Source organism: Canis aureus, chromosome 23 (genome assembly GCF_053574225.1).
Source record: "Canis aureus isolate CA01 chromosome 23, VMU_Caureus_v.1.0, whole genome shotgun sequence".
Taxonomy (NCBI): Eukaryota; Metazoa; Chordata; class Mammalia; order Carnivora; family Canidae; genus Canis; species Canis aureus.
The window spans coordinates 16614779-16632256 of record NC_135633.1 but is presented as its reverse complement, the minus strand read 5'-3'; the positions used below and the strand labels follow the sequence as shown (position 1 = coordinate 16632256).

The window sequence follows — 17478 nt, the reverse complement described above, 5'->3', positions numbered from 1 at the left end:
AAGATATTAACATGGCCCTTAAATTTATGAAAATATGATCAACTCTACTCACAAAAAGTACAAATTTAAACTAAACTAAACTTTCATCCATCAGATTGGCAAAAGTTCAAAAGCTTGATAATACACCTAGCTGGTGAGGTTGCAAGAAAATAAGGAGCTTCACACATTGTTAGTGCGGATGAAAATGGGTACAATCGCCATTTGGAGGGGAATTTGGAAATATCTAACACAACTACATAGTCACTAAGCCTTGGGCTCAGCATTCCCACATCTAGGCATTTACCCTGAAAATACCAATATGCACTACAACAATATTCACAAAGCTTCTCACTGCTTCATTTTTGAATAATTGCAAAATATGGTAAAGTACTTAAATGCTCATATATAGGAGACTGGTTAAAAAAAAGGAAAAACATGGCACATGTACACATTGGAGTATCCTGGAACAGTAGGAAAAGAATGAAGATTATTTCTATGAACTAATATGGAGTAATTTCCAGGCTATATTGTCAACTGACAAAAAGCAAATTGCAAAAGAGTATGTACAGTATGCCATCTTTTGTTTAAGAAAGAAGTGGAAATAATGAAGCATATGTGTATTTGTTTACTTTTGCCAAAATAAACAAAGAAATAAATTTGATTACTTACAAAGATGAGGGGGAATGGGATCAATAGGGCAAAAGAAAGACTGTCACTTTTTCGTACATGCCTTTGCATGCTTTTGGTTTTTTAGAAGCATGCCAATGTTCTACATACTCAAAAGAGCAAGATTAAATAATCAGGGATGGAGAAATTAACTGAAACTGAATGCAAACAGAAATAAATGAACCAAATGTATTTTGAATTAATAACATAACCACATTAATGGGAAAAGAAAGAATCCAAAATAACTCTTGAATGCAACTCTTTGACTATGCTATTCATCCTTGTAAAAGAATTATAAATGTTTTTGGTGGTATAGGTAAAGTTATTTTGAAACTATTTTAAGTGCATCATAAAATTGAAAGAGTAGGGTGCCTGGGTGGCTCAGTCGGTGAAGCAGATGCCTTCTGAGTCCTGGGATAAAGCCTTGGATCAGGCTCCTTACACAGTAAGGAGCCTACTTCTCCTCCTCCCTCCACTGCTCCCCTTGTTTGTCCTCTTTTGCTCTCTTTATCAAATAAATAAATATAATAAAAAAGGGGGGGGAACTGAATGAGTGGGTTGATGTTTTGGGGAACTAGGATTCTAAATGTGGAAGAGTGAAGTCTCAATATTAAGTAAGGGAAAGTGAGGAGGAACTCTTTAGGGCTGGATTGGAATTGTAAATACCAATAGGAACTCCTGATTTCTTATATGTACATATTCCCTAGCTCCACACATTGAAAGAATTTAGAAGCAATAATACTCCAATAGCAAGGAGTCTTAGTGAGGAATGACATTTAGAAACCAAGAGGAAACCAGGTATCTGGAGAAATAACCAATTCCAAGGCTGCAACAGGAAAGGTATGAGATAGACCTAGAACATCTTCTAGTGCCAGAAAATAAGAAAGTGTTTCCAAAGAATCAAATGAGGGGGAACATATCAACAAAGATATAGAAAACCTGCATGAAAGGGGGACCCACTGGCCAAATCAATGACAATTTGATTATCAAAACAAATACAGGTATTAATGGATGACAACTCATTGAATAGGAATCATGAATTCACCATAATAGATGCATAGATAGATGGTAGATGGCTAGATGGATGAGAAGAGAAGTCTTACAGTAGAGTACCCACTGGCAAATGCAAGAGAGTAGTGGAGGTAAAAATTACCATTTTATAACCATCAGAGTTGATTGTGTAAGTAGAAAGAGTTAGGGGTCCCTAGAAGAAGAAAGACAAGACAAAGCTTCTGTGACACAAGAGAGGTTATTTTCGGACCCCAGCTATTTTCCCTGATCCATGCCCTACAGCTCTACTTGCCCTAGCACAGTTCTAAGTAGAACTTCCTAGGATGGGTCAGAATCACAAAGAAATGCAAAAACATCCATAATTAAAGATTTAAAGGGAAGGTGAAAACCACCAATCTCTACCAGGCCAGGAAAATAGCCTAATCATATCAGAGACAATAAATCAATGGTAAAACCCCCAGGGCTATTTCAACAGTAAAGATTGACCTAATGCACATTCTTGAGTTGTTTTTGCAGGACTGAAACCATGCCCCAGAGAGCTAACGAGGTTGAAACTAGCAGAAAATTTAAAGCTTGATTTTCAGAGCAACTGTTTTCCCCTGACCAGCTATTATGTCTTTTCAGACCCCACTAACAAACCCACTGCTGTCTCTGCAGAAGCCTGGACTTGGGGTCAACTGATACAGTTCCGGCCTAGGAACAAGCAAGACCCTTCATTCCTTACCTGAGATAAGGAGCCCAGGACCCCATCCAGTTTATACAGGCTCTCTGAGATTGCCCATAGTCCCTTCCCCTTGTTGGACAGTTACCTCTGCTTCATTATAATGCTAAAATCTTGGCGCTGGGAGGAGCACAAACTTCATTAATATAAAGTAGGATGCATGTATAGGCATGTTTTCTAAGTACCCCTGCACAACCTGTGCCAGTCTCTACAGGCAATGACAACGGTCGCCTTTCTGAATATTAATCCTGAACTCCACATGAAAGGAACCTGCTCATTCCTGCTGGGGTGTTCACAGCTTCAGAAGTTATTTCCGGTGATCGTTTTACCTGCTGCAAATAAAGTTTCCTTTGTGTGACAACTCCACCTGGTAGAGTCTCTATCTGTAACTCTCAAAGAAGTGAAATTCCCACTAGTTCAATTATGGTTGCATCAGGCACAAATCATCAACAGATACTGACTCAAAGGTGGAAGTTTGATGAGGAGCAGGATGCTTTGATGGTCTCAAAATGTCTTCCCATAGATCCATGTAGAATGTCTAGACAGGGCATTTTAGAACCCAAACAAATATAACATCTGAAATTTAAATCTCAATGCATGGGCTTAAGAGCAGATTGGACACAACAAAAGAGAAGTCATTAGACAATTTCAAACCTTGGCACAAAGCAAAACATTAAAACACAGAAAGCATAGAAATAAAAGAATGGAAAAAGATTTATCACGCAAACACTAACAAAAAAACCTTACATATGTATATTAATATCAGACAAAATAGATTTCAAAACAAAAAACATTGCAAGAGATAAAAAGGGACATTACAGAATGAGAAAATATTTAATTAAATTCTGAAAATATTTAATTAAATTCTGTGACACAAGAGAGGTTATTTTCGGACCCCAAAGATACAGCAATTATAGATGTTAATTATACTTAACATACCCTCAAAAATGTATAGATTGACAGAGCTAGGAAGAGAAAGACAAATTCACACTTTTTTGGAAAATTTTAACACATTGATCTCAATATTTGAGAGGCAAAAGAAACAAAAAACAGGTAAAGAAAAGTTTGAACAAAAAAAAAAAAAAAAAAAGAAAAGTTTGAACAGTATGAGGAACAAACGACCTTATAAGCATTTAGAAAATATACCACCCAACAAATTAAGACTACACATTTTTTCTTTTCAAGTATACATGTAACACTTATTCTAATTGACCGTATGCTGGGTTGTAAAACAAGTCTCAACAGATTTCAATGAATTGAAATCATCACACAGAGTATGTTCTCTGTTCATGATGCAATTGAATCTGAAATCAATAACAAAGACATAATGATAAATTCTCCATATGTTTAAACATTTAGAAATACATTTTAAAATAGTTCATGGGTCAAATATGAAGTTACAAAGGACTTTAGGAATTTCTTTGAACTGAATGATATAAAACATCAAAGTTTTTGTGTGTAGGTAAGTAAAGAAGGAAAGCATCTTTATACTATCATAGTACAAAGTAATGAATTAAGTATCTTTGTCAACAAATTAGACAAAGTGATGTAGGAAAGACATTAGAATTTGAAGCTGACAGCCAACATAGAATTCTTGAGATGTCTTTGGCAAAAAAAGGTGGTTTTATTAAAGTATGGGGACAGGATCCATGGGCAGAAAGAGCTGCACTGGGGTCATGAGGAGTGGCCCATTATATACTTTCAAGTTGGGAGGGGGTTAGGGATAGTGTAAGACTCTAAGGAATTCTGGAAACAAGGTTTCCAGGACCTTGAGTGGACTAGATATGGTTGGGAAAGGGTCATTTATTACCGTCTAATGATGCCTGAGTCATAAGACCCTTCAGATGTCTATCTGTGGTTCATTCACTTGGAGGATGATTGCCAACATGTATCTTGGGTGGTAGAGATGAAGGAAGTTTCCAAAGGAATCTTTATATATTAAGGGAGACTTACAGGATCCTGGGGGTCAGTCTAAGATTGCCTTTTGCCCTTAGCAAAGTATTAACATTGAGGCAGCTGAGTTCTGAGAGGAATGTCAGTCTGCCTACTTCAAGGACCTGCCAATGGGCAGTAGGTAGCAAGGAACTTTAATAATTTCTTTTCTGCCTTTGTTTCCTGCATCACAAAGAACAACACATTAATAGCAGAGAAAGCAAAAGTAAGTGAATAATAAATATAAGGAAAAGTTAATGAAACAACAACAAAAAATACCATGGAGAAGATCAAAGAAGAAACTCAAAGTTGGTCCTTTGGAAAGACTAATAACTTGATACACATCTACCAAGTATATCAAGAAGAAAATAGGGAAGGCCTATATCCAATGTTAGGGATGAAAAAGGCAACATGGCTAGATTCTGTTGATACTAAAAAATAAGAGAATATTAATAGCCTATTATTAATAACATAGCCCAGGTTTAGATTCAATGAGCAATATTTTGGAAAGATGCAACTTAGCAAAAGTGAAGATCTTCATAAACTTTGGTATATGAAAAAATTCTTAGGATATACAAAAAGTGCAAACTATGAAGGAAAATATTAATGAAGTTTACTACATTGAAATTCAGAACTTGTCTGTTCATCAAATAACACCACTAGAAAGGTAAAAATTCAGCCAGGGGTAGGAGAAAATATTTGCTATGCATATGATAGACAAAGAGCTGATGCTAGGAATACAAATGGAACTTGTGCAAATCAATAAGAAAATGTCAAACCACCAAAGAGAAAAACAGGCAGAAGGCTTGAGTAGGTACCTGGCAAATGAAGCTATCTAATGACCAATGAACATTTGAGAAGGTGTTGGACTCCATTACTGATCAAGGGATATATATGTTAAAAGCATGAGACACCTCTCCACTCAACCAGAATGAATATATTTTAAGTCTAGTACTACCAAGTGCTGGAGTGGATGCGAAACAACTGGAACTTAACACTCATTGTTGGTAGAAGTGTAAATCCATACCACTTTAGTGGAAGATGTGGTGTCTAAATGCAGTATCTCTCTCCAGCAGATGGGGGCCACCAAATATGGGGCAATGATCCAGTGGAAGCTGGTGGAGTGGAGTGGGCAGTGAAAGAATTCACTTGAGGCAAAACAAAAGGGAGGTTTACTGAATACACCACAAGGGAGCAGGTGGGCTGACAGCAAAGGAGAGGTTGTCAGCAGGGAGGCAGTGGTGGGGGCTGTTTTTAAAGGGGGGAGGGCGAGGAGGTATGACAACGTATTGAATTCTCCCTTTATTGATAATTGTTGTAAGTAGCCAAATGGTGAGTTAGGGATGACTATGGATATCTTGGATATCTTTTTTTTTTTTTAATTTTTATTTATTTATGATAGTCACACAGAGAGAGAGAGAGAGAGAGATAGGCAGAGGGAGAAGCAGGCTCCATGCACCGGGAGCCCGACGTGGCATTCGATCCCCGGTCTCCAGGATCGCACCCTGGGCCAAAGGCAGGCGCCAAACCACTGCGCCACCCAGGGATCCCGATATCTTGGATATCTTGAGGTGGGTTGCCTGATGGGCCCATTTGTATTCAGGCAGGGGGTCGCTGTGGGCCCTTTACTACGCAACCCTGTTTGCCTATAAATGGACTCTACAGAAGAGTGGTCCTTATACTCTAAAGCTGAACATGTATATGGAGGGAGCTGAGATGTCCTTCCACAGATGAATGGATAAAAAAGATGTGATATGTTTTATATATATACATATATATAAAACATGTATACGGAGGGAGCTGAGATGTCTTTCCACAGATGAATGAATAAAAAGGATGTGATATATTATATATATATATATATATATATATATATATATATACACACACACATACACATATATATGTATATATTCTGATTGCATGTATATGTATATATGTATATATAATCAGTCATCAGAAGGGACAAATACCCACCATTTACATCAATATGAATGGAACTGGAGGGTATTATGCTGAGTGAAATAAGTCAATTGGAGAAAGACAATTATCATATGGTTTCACTCATATGTGGAATATAAGAAATAGTGAAAGGGACCATGAGGGAAGGAGGGGAAACCGAGTGGGGAAAAATTAGAGAGGAAGACAAACCATGAGAGCCTCCAAAACTCTGTGAAACAAACAGAGGGTTGCTGAAGGGGAGGTGGGTGGGGGAAAGGGGGATGGGTATTAAGGAGGGTGCGTGATGTGATGAGCACTGGGTATGTTGGCAAATTGAATTTAAATTTTTAAAAAAAATTGGATTGACTCCTTAATTTCTCTTTCTTCAGTCTCATTGTTAGTGTATAGAAATGCCACTGGCTTCTGGGCATTGATTTTGTATCCTGCCAGGCTACCAAATTGCTGTATGAGTTCTAGCAATCTTGGAGTGGAGTCTTTTGGGTTTTCTACGTAGAGTATCATATCATCGGCAAAGAGGGAGAGTTTGACTTCTTCTTTGCCAATTTGAATGCCTTTAATGTCTTTTTGTTGTCTGATTGCTGAGGCTAGGACTTCCAGTACTATGTTGAATAGCAGTGGTGAGAGTGGACATCCTGTCTTGTTCCTGATCTTAGGGGAAAGGCTCCCAGTGCTTCCCCATTGAGAATTTCACCCAAAAGCATAAGATACCTAGGAATAAACCTAACCAAAGAGGTAAAGGATCTATACCCTAAAAACTATACAACACTTCTGAAAGAAATTGAGGAAGACACAAAGAGATGGAAAAATATTCCATGTTCATGGATTGGCAGAATTAATGTTGTGAAAATGTCAATGTTACCCAGGGCAATTTACACATTTAATGCAATCCCTATCAAAATATCATGGACTTTCTTCAGAGAGTTAGAACAAATTATTTTAAGATTTGTGTGGAATCAGAAAAGACCCCGAATAGCCAGGGGAATTTTACAAAAGAAACCCATATCTGGGGGCATCACAATGCCAGATTTCAGGTTGTACTACAAAGCTGTGGTCATCAAGACAGTGTGGAACTGGCACAAAAACAGACACATAGATCAATGGAACAGAATAGAGAACCCAGAAGTGGACCCTCAACTTAATGGTCAACTAATATTCGATAAAGGAGGAAAGACTATCCACTGGAAGAAAGACAGTCTCTTCAATAAATGGTGCTGGGAAAATTGGACAGCCACATGCAGAAGAATGAAACTAGACCACTCTCTTACACCATACACAAAGATAAACTCAAAATGGATGAAAGATCTAAATGTGAGACAAAATTCCATCAAAATCCTAGAGGAGAACACAGGCAACACCCTTTTTGAATTCGGCCACAGTAACTTCTTGCAAGATACATCCACGAAGGCAAAAGAAAGAAAAGCAAAAATGAACTATTGGGACTTCATCAAGATAAGAAGCTTTTGCACAGCAAAGGATACAGTCAACAAAACTAAAAGACAACCTACAGAATGGGAGAAGAGATTTGCAAATGACGTATCAGATAAAGGGCTAGTTTCCAAGATCTATAAAGAACTTATTTTTTTAAAAATTTTTATTTATTTATGATAGTCACACACACAGAGAGAGAGGCAGAGACATAGGCAGAGGGAGAAGCAGAGGGAGAAGCAAGCTCCATGCATCAGGAGCCCGACATGGGACTCGATCCCGGGTCTCCAGGATCGTGCCCTGGGCCAAAGGCAGGCGCCAAACCGCTGCACCACCCAGGGATCCCCTCTATAAAGAACTTACTAAACTCAACAGCAAAGAAACAAACAATCCAATCATGAAATGGGAAAAAGACATGAACAGAAATCTCACAGAGGAAGACATAGACATGGCCAACATGCACATGAGAAAATGCTCTGCATCACTGGCCACCAGGGAAATACAAACCAAAACCACAATGAGATACCACCTCACACCAGTGAGAATGGGGCAAATTAACAAGGCAGGAAACCACAAATGTTGGAGAGGATGCGGAGAAAAGGGAACCCTCTTACACTGTTGGTGGGAATGTGAACTGGTGCAGCCACTCTGGAAAACTGTGTGGAGGGTTCCTCAAAGAGTTAAAAATAGACCTGCCCTACGACCCAGCAATTGCACTGTTGGGGATTTACCCCGAAGATACAGATGCAGTGAAACGCCGGGACACCTGTGCCCCGATGTTCCTAGCAGCAATGTCCACAATAGCCAAACTGTGGAAGGAGCCTCGGTGTCCATCGAAAGATGAATGGATAAAGAAGATGTGGTCTATGTATACAATGGAATATTCCTCAGCCATTAGAAACGACAAATACCCACCATTTGCTTTGATGTGGATGGAACTGGAAGGTATTATGCTGAGTGAAATGAGTCAATCGGAGAAAGACAAACATTATATGCTCTCATTCATTTGGGGAATATAAATAATAGTGAAAGGGAATAGAAGGGAAGGGAGAAGAAATGGGTAGGAAATATCAGAAAGGGAGACAGAACATAAAGACTCCTAACTCTGGGAAATGAACTAGGGGTGGTGGAAGGGGAGAAGGGCGGGGGGTGAGGGTGAATGGGTGATGGGCACTGAGGGGGGCACTTGACGGGATGAGCACTGGGTGTTATTCTGTATGTTGGCAAGTTGAACACCAATAAAAAATAAATTTATTATTAAAAATTTTTTTTAAATTAAAAACAAACAAAAAATAAAGTTGAACATATTACAGCCCTATGACCCAACAATTCCATCCCCAGATTTATACCCAACAGAAATTCATGTACGTGTGTACTAATAGTTTTATGTGAGAATATGCATAGCTGCATTATTCACTGGTGGCTTAGTGGTTTAGCGCCACCTTGAGCCCAGGGTGTGATCCTGGGGACCCAGGATCGAGTCCCACGTTGGGCTCCCTGCATGGAGCCTGTTTCTCCCTCTGCCTGTGTCTCTGCCTCTCTCTCTCTGTGTCTCTCATGAATAAATAAAATCCCTGGAGTTAATTTGTCCATGGAGTTAATTTTAGGGGGCTGTGCTAGATTCTGGGAATGAGAGCCCTGTTAGCCTTTTTTTTTTTTTTTTTTTTTTTCAGTTTGTATTTTAAAAGGGCCTTACCCTCCTTCTTCCCCTTCTGGCTCAGGTGATTGTCGGTTGTGTTTACATTTCACAGACAAGATAAAATGTTTAACTGCAAGGGACAGAGAAAGAACGAAAGCTCCTCCAAGGAGGGCTTTAGGAAACTAAAGCCGATCATTTGCAAGCCTTTTGAGATAAATAAGGGAAGTTTTGGGGGTTGGTAAAGGAATCAGTGAACTTTGAATGGTCTCTAGAGCAGCATCTTAAGTTTTGTCCAAGATTTGTAAGGAAGGTTGCTTTCAATTCTTCCAAGAACTAGGTTGTAGCTTAAATGACCTCACAGTTTGATTCACCCATCCAGCTATACTATCTTCATTTCACTTCTTTCCCTCTGGGTCTGTAGTTAACTTAGGGGAGAAGGCCCTGAAAAATTGCCGTCAGTCTTGGAATATCAACTTCCAGGCTGGCTTACTGTTGACTACAGAGCTACTTAAAAAAAAAAAAAAAAAAAAAAAAAAAAAAGGTCTTGACAGTTTTCAGCCGAGACAAAGAGTAAATATTTCTGGCAGTATTAAATACCCATCCCTTGGTGTAAGACGTGTCCTCAGAGGAGGTGTGAAGGCTACCTTCCTAAGATGCAGAGTTACCCACCCACAAAGATAGCAAAAAGGAACAGATCACCTGTCTGTCCCAGGCAAAAAGACCAAACAAGACAAGCAGGAAGGCGATAGCTGTGTCCTCTCAGCTCCCAGGGTCTCGATTGCCTGCAGCTCAAAATCACCTGCGTGCCACGTGGCACATCTAGGGGAGACATGCTCTGAACTCTTTCAGTCTTGCCTTAGACATTTTAAAGAAATGGCACAATCCAGAAGGTAAGCTGAATTTTTTGAACATGCTATTTTGCTGAGGATAGAGAGGAAGAGGTGGAGGGGCAGGGGTAGGAACTGCCGGGTCAGGGAATGAAAGGAGAAAAGGATTGATTGAGAGGCTTGGGGGAAAGAAGGGCAGGTGGGCAAGAGGAGAGAGGGAGGAGGAGTTTGTGAAGCTTCAGCAGATTTCGCTCATTTTGAAAGTCTCTTGCAAGATCGTTAAGTGTGGCTTTTGAAAGTTTTGAGTTAACTGCTTGAAGGGTTGATCTTCTTTTGGAGGCCTTCAGTCAAAACAGGAGTCCCTTTTACAGACGGAAAAATTAAGGCTCAGAGATTGTCTTTCCTGGATCTCAGAGTTTGGGTGGGAAAGGTACGATTTGTATTCAGTGTAACGCCCATGATCTTTCCACTATACCATGGAGACTGTCTCCTGGTTATTGTTAGAGATGAAACAAATAGCGGGGAGCCTGGGTGGCTCAGTCAATTAGGCATCTGCCTTCAGCTCGGGTCATAATCCCAGAGTCCTGGGATAGAGACCCACATCAGGCTCCCTATTCAGTGAGGAGTCTGCTTCTCTCTGTCCCTCTGCTGGTATCCCTACTTGTACTCTCTCTCTCTCTCTCTCTCTCTGTTAAATAAATAAATAAATAAAATCTAAAAAAAAGAAAGAAAAAAAGAAAGAAAGAAAGAAAGAAAGAAAGAAAAGAAATGAAGCAAATAGAGAAAGAAGGAGAAAGATCCTGATCTTCAAGCATTTTAAAGGCCTAGATCCAGCCCCTAAATTTAATCAGTACGTGTTTCTCCAGAACACAGAAAAAGCACGCTTAACCAAACTGTGTTTTTAGTCTCCTAAATAAATCGTTTTAACAAAAGGCTTTCAGGGGAGAGGGTCAGAAAGAACAGGGCTCTGTAAACTTCTAGTTCTGGTAACTTCTAATGGTTACACAGGGGAACCCATCTTGAAACTCAAGTTTGATTGCAGAGCTCCTGAAACCTGCAGGTGATTGATGGCTTTAATCGTCACCACCCTCCAAACATTTCTGCCAGCCATTAAAATGAAATGACAGGACTGTCCAACCACTCAATCCCTATGGGCGCTTCATCTTCTGTTTTCTCTGCAATATGCCCAGAGTCACAAATGAAACAGTCACCTTTCTCCAGCACCAGTTAAAGCAGAGACAGATGCCTTCTTGACATCTGCTCTGCCTTGGCCAAACCTCGAGCCTCGAAAGCCTCCCATCAGTAGTTCGCGAAGTATAAATAACAGGGCAGATTAACCTCCTATTATTACAATTGTTCACTCAACTCTATACACCAAGAGCCATTACGTGGAAATTAGACGTGAGGGAATGTTATTTACAGCTGCTGGCCAAGCATCCGGAGGATGCTCCTAGATTCATTTACGCCTTTTGCTCCTGGGAATCCTCAATGAGCGAGGTTGCTTTTTCAGGTTCTTTAATCTTTAAGTGACTTTAAATCGTCCAGCTCATCGTACTGACATTTTCTTTTCCATCAGACGTGAGATTATATACACAACAGGCAAAGTTATGCCCAACACTCTTGCGAGTCCTCAAGATACCAGAGGCACCATGGGCTAATGGGCTTCATGTTGGCACCAGACAGACCTGGGTTCAGATCCTCTTGCTGGGGGATGGGGAGCAACGTTAGAAAAGTTGTTTAGTCTCTCAAAACTTTTAGTTCACTCCATGTCAAATGTGCAGTTGTTAAGATGCAAGGAGACGATAGGTGCAAAATATTGCACAGGTCTCAGGCCAGTGGGAGGTAAAGGGTAGATGTAGGCACAGTTGCTTAGTTCCTGGTATCCACTGTTATTGTTATTTAATGAAATCCTGATTTTATTTAAAGACTGGATGGACTGGGAGGGGCCAGGTGCAATGAATGGGAGGGGTTTTATGGAACTTACTAGAAATGAAAGGCATTAGGATGGACTGAGAGGGATCCCTGGGTGGCGCAGAGGTTTGGCGCCTGCCATTTGGCCCAGGGCACGATCCTGGAGACCCGGGATCGAATCCCACATCGGGCTCCCGGTGCATGGAGCCTGCTTCTCCCTCTGCCTATGTCTCTGCCTCCCTCTCTCTCTCTCTCTCTGTGACTATCATAAATAAATAAAAATTAAAAAAAAAAAGAAAGGATGGACTGAGAGTTTTAGTATGGGATGGCATGGGGAAAGGAAATCTGTCTCTGCTCTCCACCACCACCACCACCCACATTCCCTGGGTTGGGGTCTCTGCTGCTCAGCCCTCCTGGCCACCCAGGGCTGGGCTTGGTCATATTCATAAATCTCTGCTTGCAATTTTGTGCTCTTCCTGACACTGGCTTTATAGCAGCAGTTTTTACAAACCTCCGGTTTTACAGATTTGGGTTTTAAATTAGAATATAGTAACTAATTAGGGTATAGCAAGTCCCACTTCCTCACCATTCCTGCCTGTCCTTGTGGATTTCCGAAGTCATGTCATTCCCCTTCTCCTAGTGGTAGGGATGGGCCTCTGCACAACTGTAGTTTTGCTATTTAACATTTTCAAGGCCACTGACAAATGAATCACCCACCGTGGATGTGACAGGGCTTTCTCTTGATCCTCAGAACACGCCTGTGACGTGTTATCCTCCCACTTTACTGGGGAGGGCACAGGAATTCATAGACCACAATGCGTCTGGGGTGAGATGCCAGATGTGGGTCTGCGCCAGCACACTGAGCTTCTCTAAAGGTGATCATTACACCCGCCCTAGACCCATCGTACCTGCAGAGGGACGTCAACTCATGGGAAACCAGGCCCTTTAAAGACCTGTCTGGAGCAGGCCCCAGGATCACCCTTCTCTACTTTGCAGACTTAGCTGCTAAACCCGTATATTTGATCCGTGCCTTCCTCGGTATTCTGACCTGCATAGCCTCAGCCCTCACCTGTCCTTTGTCCCCTCGCCCATCCGGCCTCTCCTTTGGCTGTATCCAGCAGCTCTTTCCAGCTTCCAATCTTCCAATCTCTGGATCCATTTCCTGACTACTGACAACACGTCTCTCTGGGGAGAGAATCCTGTTCATCCCGGCCCCAGCCACCTTCCTGCACCATCTTGGAACTACCTCCTGGGCCCTGATGCCAGCTTAGAGAGGCCCAGGGCACATTATGCTCTGGCCCCCATGTCTGCCTGGTATCCTTTAGGTCTCAGAGCCCAGGTGGGCCAGAACTCTAGAATAGCCCGGTACCTGGGCAAAATTTCTAGAAGGTAGACAATGTCCACACTGCTGAGTTAATGCCTAATCATCCCTTGCCGTTGGCACAGGCTGCCCCTTGCCTGGCAAGAGTTCAGAGATTCGGCTGCCAGACCTGTACTTGTAAGTCCTACGGGGTCAGCCCTGTCCCTACCCCCTCTCATTCTGTCTGCTCAGATCTGTCCTCAAGGCTGCTCCCAGAGGGCCAGATATGGGACAAACTAAGATATGGCAGGGAGAATAATAGGGATCTCTTGAGGACCACACTTACTTAAACTCTGACAGTTTTCTTTTCTTTTTTTTTTTTTTCTGACAGTTTTCAATATGGTACTTAAACCCTAATGGGAATGAGTTAATGAGGACAAAACAGGAAGAAGCGACATTGTCTACATCTTGGAGTTGACAGCCCCAGTGAGGAGTTTAAGATCTCATTTTGCTACTTGTTGGGAGTATACCTTGGACCATGAATTTCCTCTTGACAGCTCAGTCTCCTCTCCCGGTGGGGACAACAATCCCTACTTCCTAGGGCCACCGAGAGAGCTGCATGAGATCATTATGGGAACACATTCTGCACCTACGGAGGCCAACCCTTTCCTGGAGGAGTGGGGAGCAGCCTTGCACAGAAGGGGCTCAGCTGCCAGGAGAGCAGCACATTATTTGCAGTTTGGATTCAATTTCCTCCTGACTCTTCTTTTTGTTACAAACATAATAAAAGTGGAAGAGACAGATGGCAAGACTTGATTCACTTTTACCAAATGTTTTTAGGGTGTGAATCTAAAACTGAAAACGAGGGGAATGAGAGGGAGGTTTGGCCTCCAAGAGGAGGCAAAGCCAGGCTCTGGAGACCCACGGGTCAGACAGTGTGCTCCATGCTGATCACACCAGGGCCTCTGCTGTTGGTGAGAAGAGGTGGGGTGTGGGGGGCTTCTGCTTGCACATGACACCATCCCCAAGGGACACGAGAAGGCAGGGTGCAGGTCACTTTACTGGCCAGTGGCTCTGGGTCAGATGAAGTGGTGCCATCTTTCCAGAAGAGTGAGGGCAACATTCTCCGGCCCAAGCAAAGGTAGTAGTGCCTGACCTGAGCCTGGGGTCCTCTTCCTCACTATGGGACGCTGTCCTGTGCATTTTCCTGTTTCTTAGCATCCCTGGCCTCTACCCACTACATGCTAGTGGCATCCTCCCTCCTTCCCCAAACTGTAAAGCCAAAGCTGTCTGCAGACATTACTAAGCATTACCTGGGGGCCAAAACCCAGTGGTTAGGCCTGTCAGTTGGGCCTGCCCAGGATTGTCCTTCTCATGGGGTGGGTGAGCTGGGACGTCATTGGCAGAGTTATCTGACAGTCCCAGGCTGGATACCTTTGGTTCTCTCTCCTTCCTTAACACCCCCTCTCCCCCGCAACTGAATCAAAGGACTCCCCTGCCCTCTGGCTAGTATGTGGCTTTGGCCAATGGGGAATGAGGAAGAGATCTGAGGAAGGGAGGAGTGTGGACTTGCGGTATCTGTTCCCTCACTCCTTCTTTGTAGGGTGTCACGGGCTGCCTGCCTTCCTTGCCAAAGGCCACAGCTGCCATCAGGTGGTCCTTCCAGGTTCTTGTCACTGCTTCACCCTTAGCCCCACCAGGCCTAGGGTGACAAGAGCTCTACCTCCCTCACCCTGTAAAAGGAGCTCACAGGGGCCTGTGACCCAGGGAGTCTGGCTTCCTAGGGGAGAAGGTGCTGGATCTCCCCCAAAGATGTTGTGTCATCAGGTGGCTCTTGCAAGATGTCTCCAGCTCACAGCAGTGTGTGCTAGAAAGGGGCACAAAGTCTGCAGGCTCTTCTCTCCTGCATGGGGCTCTGTCCTGGGAGGAGCAGGCTCCGCATGGCTCAGCCCAGAGCCTCCCGGCCACACTGCCAGAACACATTCCCCCTGAGGCCCTCCACTCCTTGGCTGACTGATGCCATGAAGACAGAGAACATTCCAGAGTGGAGAAGTCTTTCCCTGCAGCTGCTGCCAACAGGCTCCTGTCCAAGGTGCCTCCCAGCTGCCTGCCAGCCAGCTGTATTTCAAAGGTCACTATTTCCTCCCAGTGGTTTTCTGCAGAGCTGAACTCTCTAGGACCCCCAGATAAATTAAAATATTGATTGATTCTTAATATTCTCTCAAATCTCTCAAAATCTCTGAGCCTCCTATAAATCAATGTGCCAATTCCAGTGACTTATTCAATAATTTGCAAAGTATCCTGGTAATTACTTTTGGGTTCCCCCCACGGTGGGGGCAGGCCACCTTTCCATCATTTTTAGGGCCCTGAGTCCAGTCACCTATCAGGGAACTCTCATTTCTGATTTTAATTACTGAGTCTCTTCGACCCAGTGTCTTTAGGGTAGAAGGAAGCTCCCGTGTTGGAATGAATTTGTCGGGCAGACCCGGGTCGGGAACTCACAAACTGCCACCTCTTTGTGGCTGTCTTGTCTTCTCCACCCCACCCACCCCACCGCCTTGCTCCATCCTCTGCCCTTAGCTTTCTGGCAGTGGCAGTTCAGAAATTCATTTAAAAGCACCTTATTTCCCCAGATTCAATAAAGAGCTTGTCTTATTAAGGACGAGCTGTGTGAAAGCCTCCAGCACTTTGGCACCTCCGATGCTGCCCGCGGCTGCTGCCTGGGTTTGGGAGTGGAGGTGGGATGGGGGGGGCAGAGTGGGGAGATGGGCCATATGCCTTCCAGAGCAGCACTTGTTTACTCTGTGGTAACAGTGATTTCAGCTCATTAGGGACCAACGTGGCTCTCCAAGAAGGTGGGGTGCTCCTAACAAAGCTGGAGATGCTGCTTTATGCCAGGTCCTTCCCATCTGGCCCCCGTTGCTTCTGAGCCTTGTATTCTGGTCCAACATCCTCTCCTGCTAAACCCCAGCCGGGTAGACTGCCAGCTGTCCCTGGTACGTGCTTTGCTCTTTCGCCCTTCTTCCCTGAGAACTTACTCTTCTCTCTGTCTGGGGTGCATTCCTCTCCTTTTCTCCACCAGACAAACTCCTGGTCAGTCCTCAAAACCTCATTCAAATGTGAACTCTTATGGGAAGCTCCGTGCCCCCACCACACCCTGCATCTTCCTCTGCAGCTGGGGATCCAGAAAAGCCTCAAAGGTATTTTCAGACACGTCTACGGGGCTGGCTTCCCATCCCTTGAGAATAAAGCTCTCACGGTGACCTATGAGACCCTAGGTTATCTACCTCCCACTGCTTCTGAGCTCATCCCACACACTTCACAATGCTCCCCGGGCTCCAACACCCCGGCCATCCTACTGTTTGTTCAAATGTCAGGCATGCTCCCCCCACTCAGGGTCCTTGCATTTGCAGTTCCGTCTTCCTTGGATGCCCTTCCCCACCAGCCTGCAGGCCACGGGCCCTCCTTCTTGCAGCTCTCTGCTTAAATGTCATCTGTCCACAGGGTCCTTCCTGGCCACTGTATTCAAAAGAGTCCCTCTTTCATCTCCTTAATATTATTTATTTTTCATCCTAACACCACCCAATGTTATACAATGTATTCAGTTATTTATGATTTGTTTCAAACTAAATTGTAAGCTCTATGAGGGCCAGAGTGTTTCCTGTTTTTTCATTGCCATATCTCCAGAACCTAAATAGAGCCTAACACACAGTAGGAAAAGTCAGCATATATATATTCACATTATGAAATGAATGAATGAACAGTGAAACTTCATTTGTGGGAGTTGCTTCATTTGCTCTCTGGCCCATCCCCAACCCCTGAACAGGTGTTCCAGCCTCCCCACCGGCCCTCTGCCCCTTGCCCCCTGCCCCATGCACCTGTGCACAGGCAGGCACAGCAGAGCAGCGCTGGTGAGCTTGGCACCTGCTGCCCTGCCCTTTCCTCAGCCTGCGCTATGGGTCTTCTTTTCTGTCCAACAGCTCCACATTCCAGAGAGATGGGATAGGGAGAGTCATCACGACCACGTTCCTCACCCCCAGGTGGGAACTTAGGGTTCAAGACAGAATGCCTAAATTCAGAGTCACTTGAGAGGACCCTGAGCTGG

General features: G+C 43.4%; 1 protein-coding gene across 2 annotated transcripts in view; it reads left to right on the top strand.

Moving 5' to 3' along the window:
- Positions 1-14174, top strand: part of LOC144294659 (uncharacterized) — a 209573-nt gene extending 195399 nt beyond the window's left edge. For both annotated transcript variants that reach the window (XR_013362032.1, XM_077866473.1), the window contains one exon: positions 13765-14174. Coding sequence is in view for 1 of the 2 variants with exons in the window: in XM_077866473.1 (XP_077722599.1) it covers positions 13765-13783 (19 nt within the window). In the remaining variant the exon portion in view is untranslated. The remainder of the gene's footprint in view (positions 1-13764) is intronic.
- The last annotated feature ends 3304 nt before the right edge of the window (positions 14175-17478 follow it).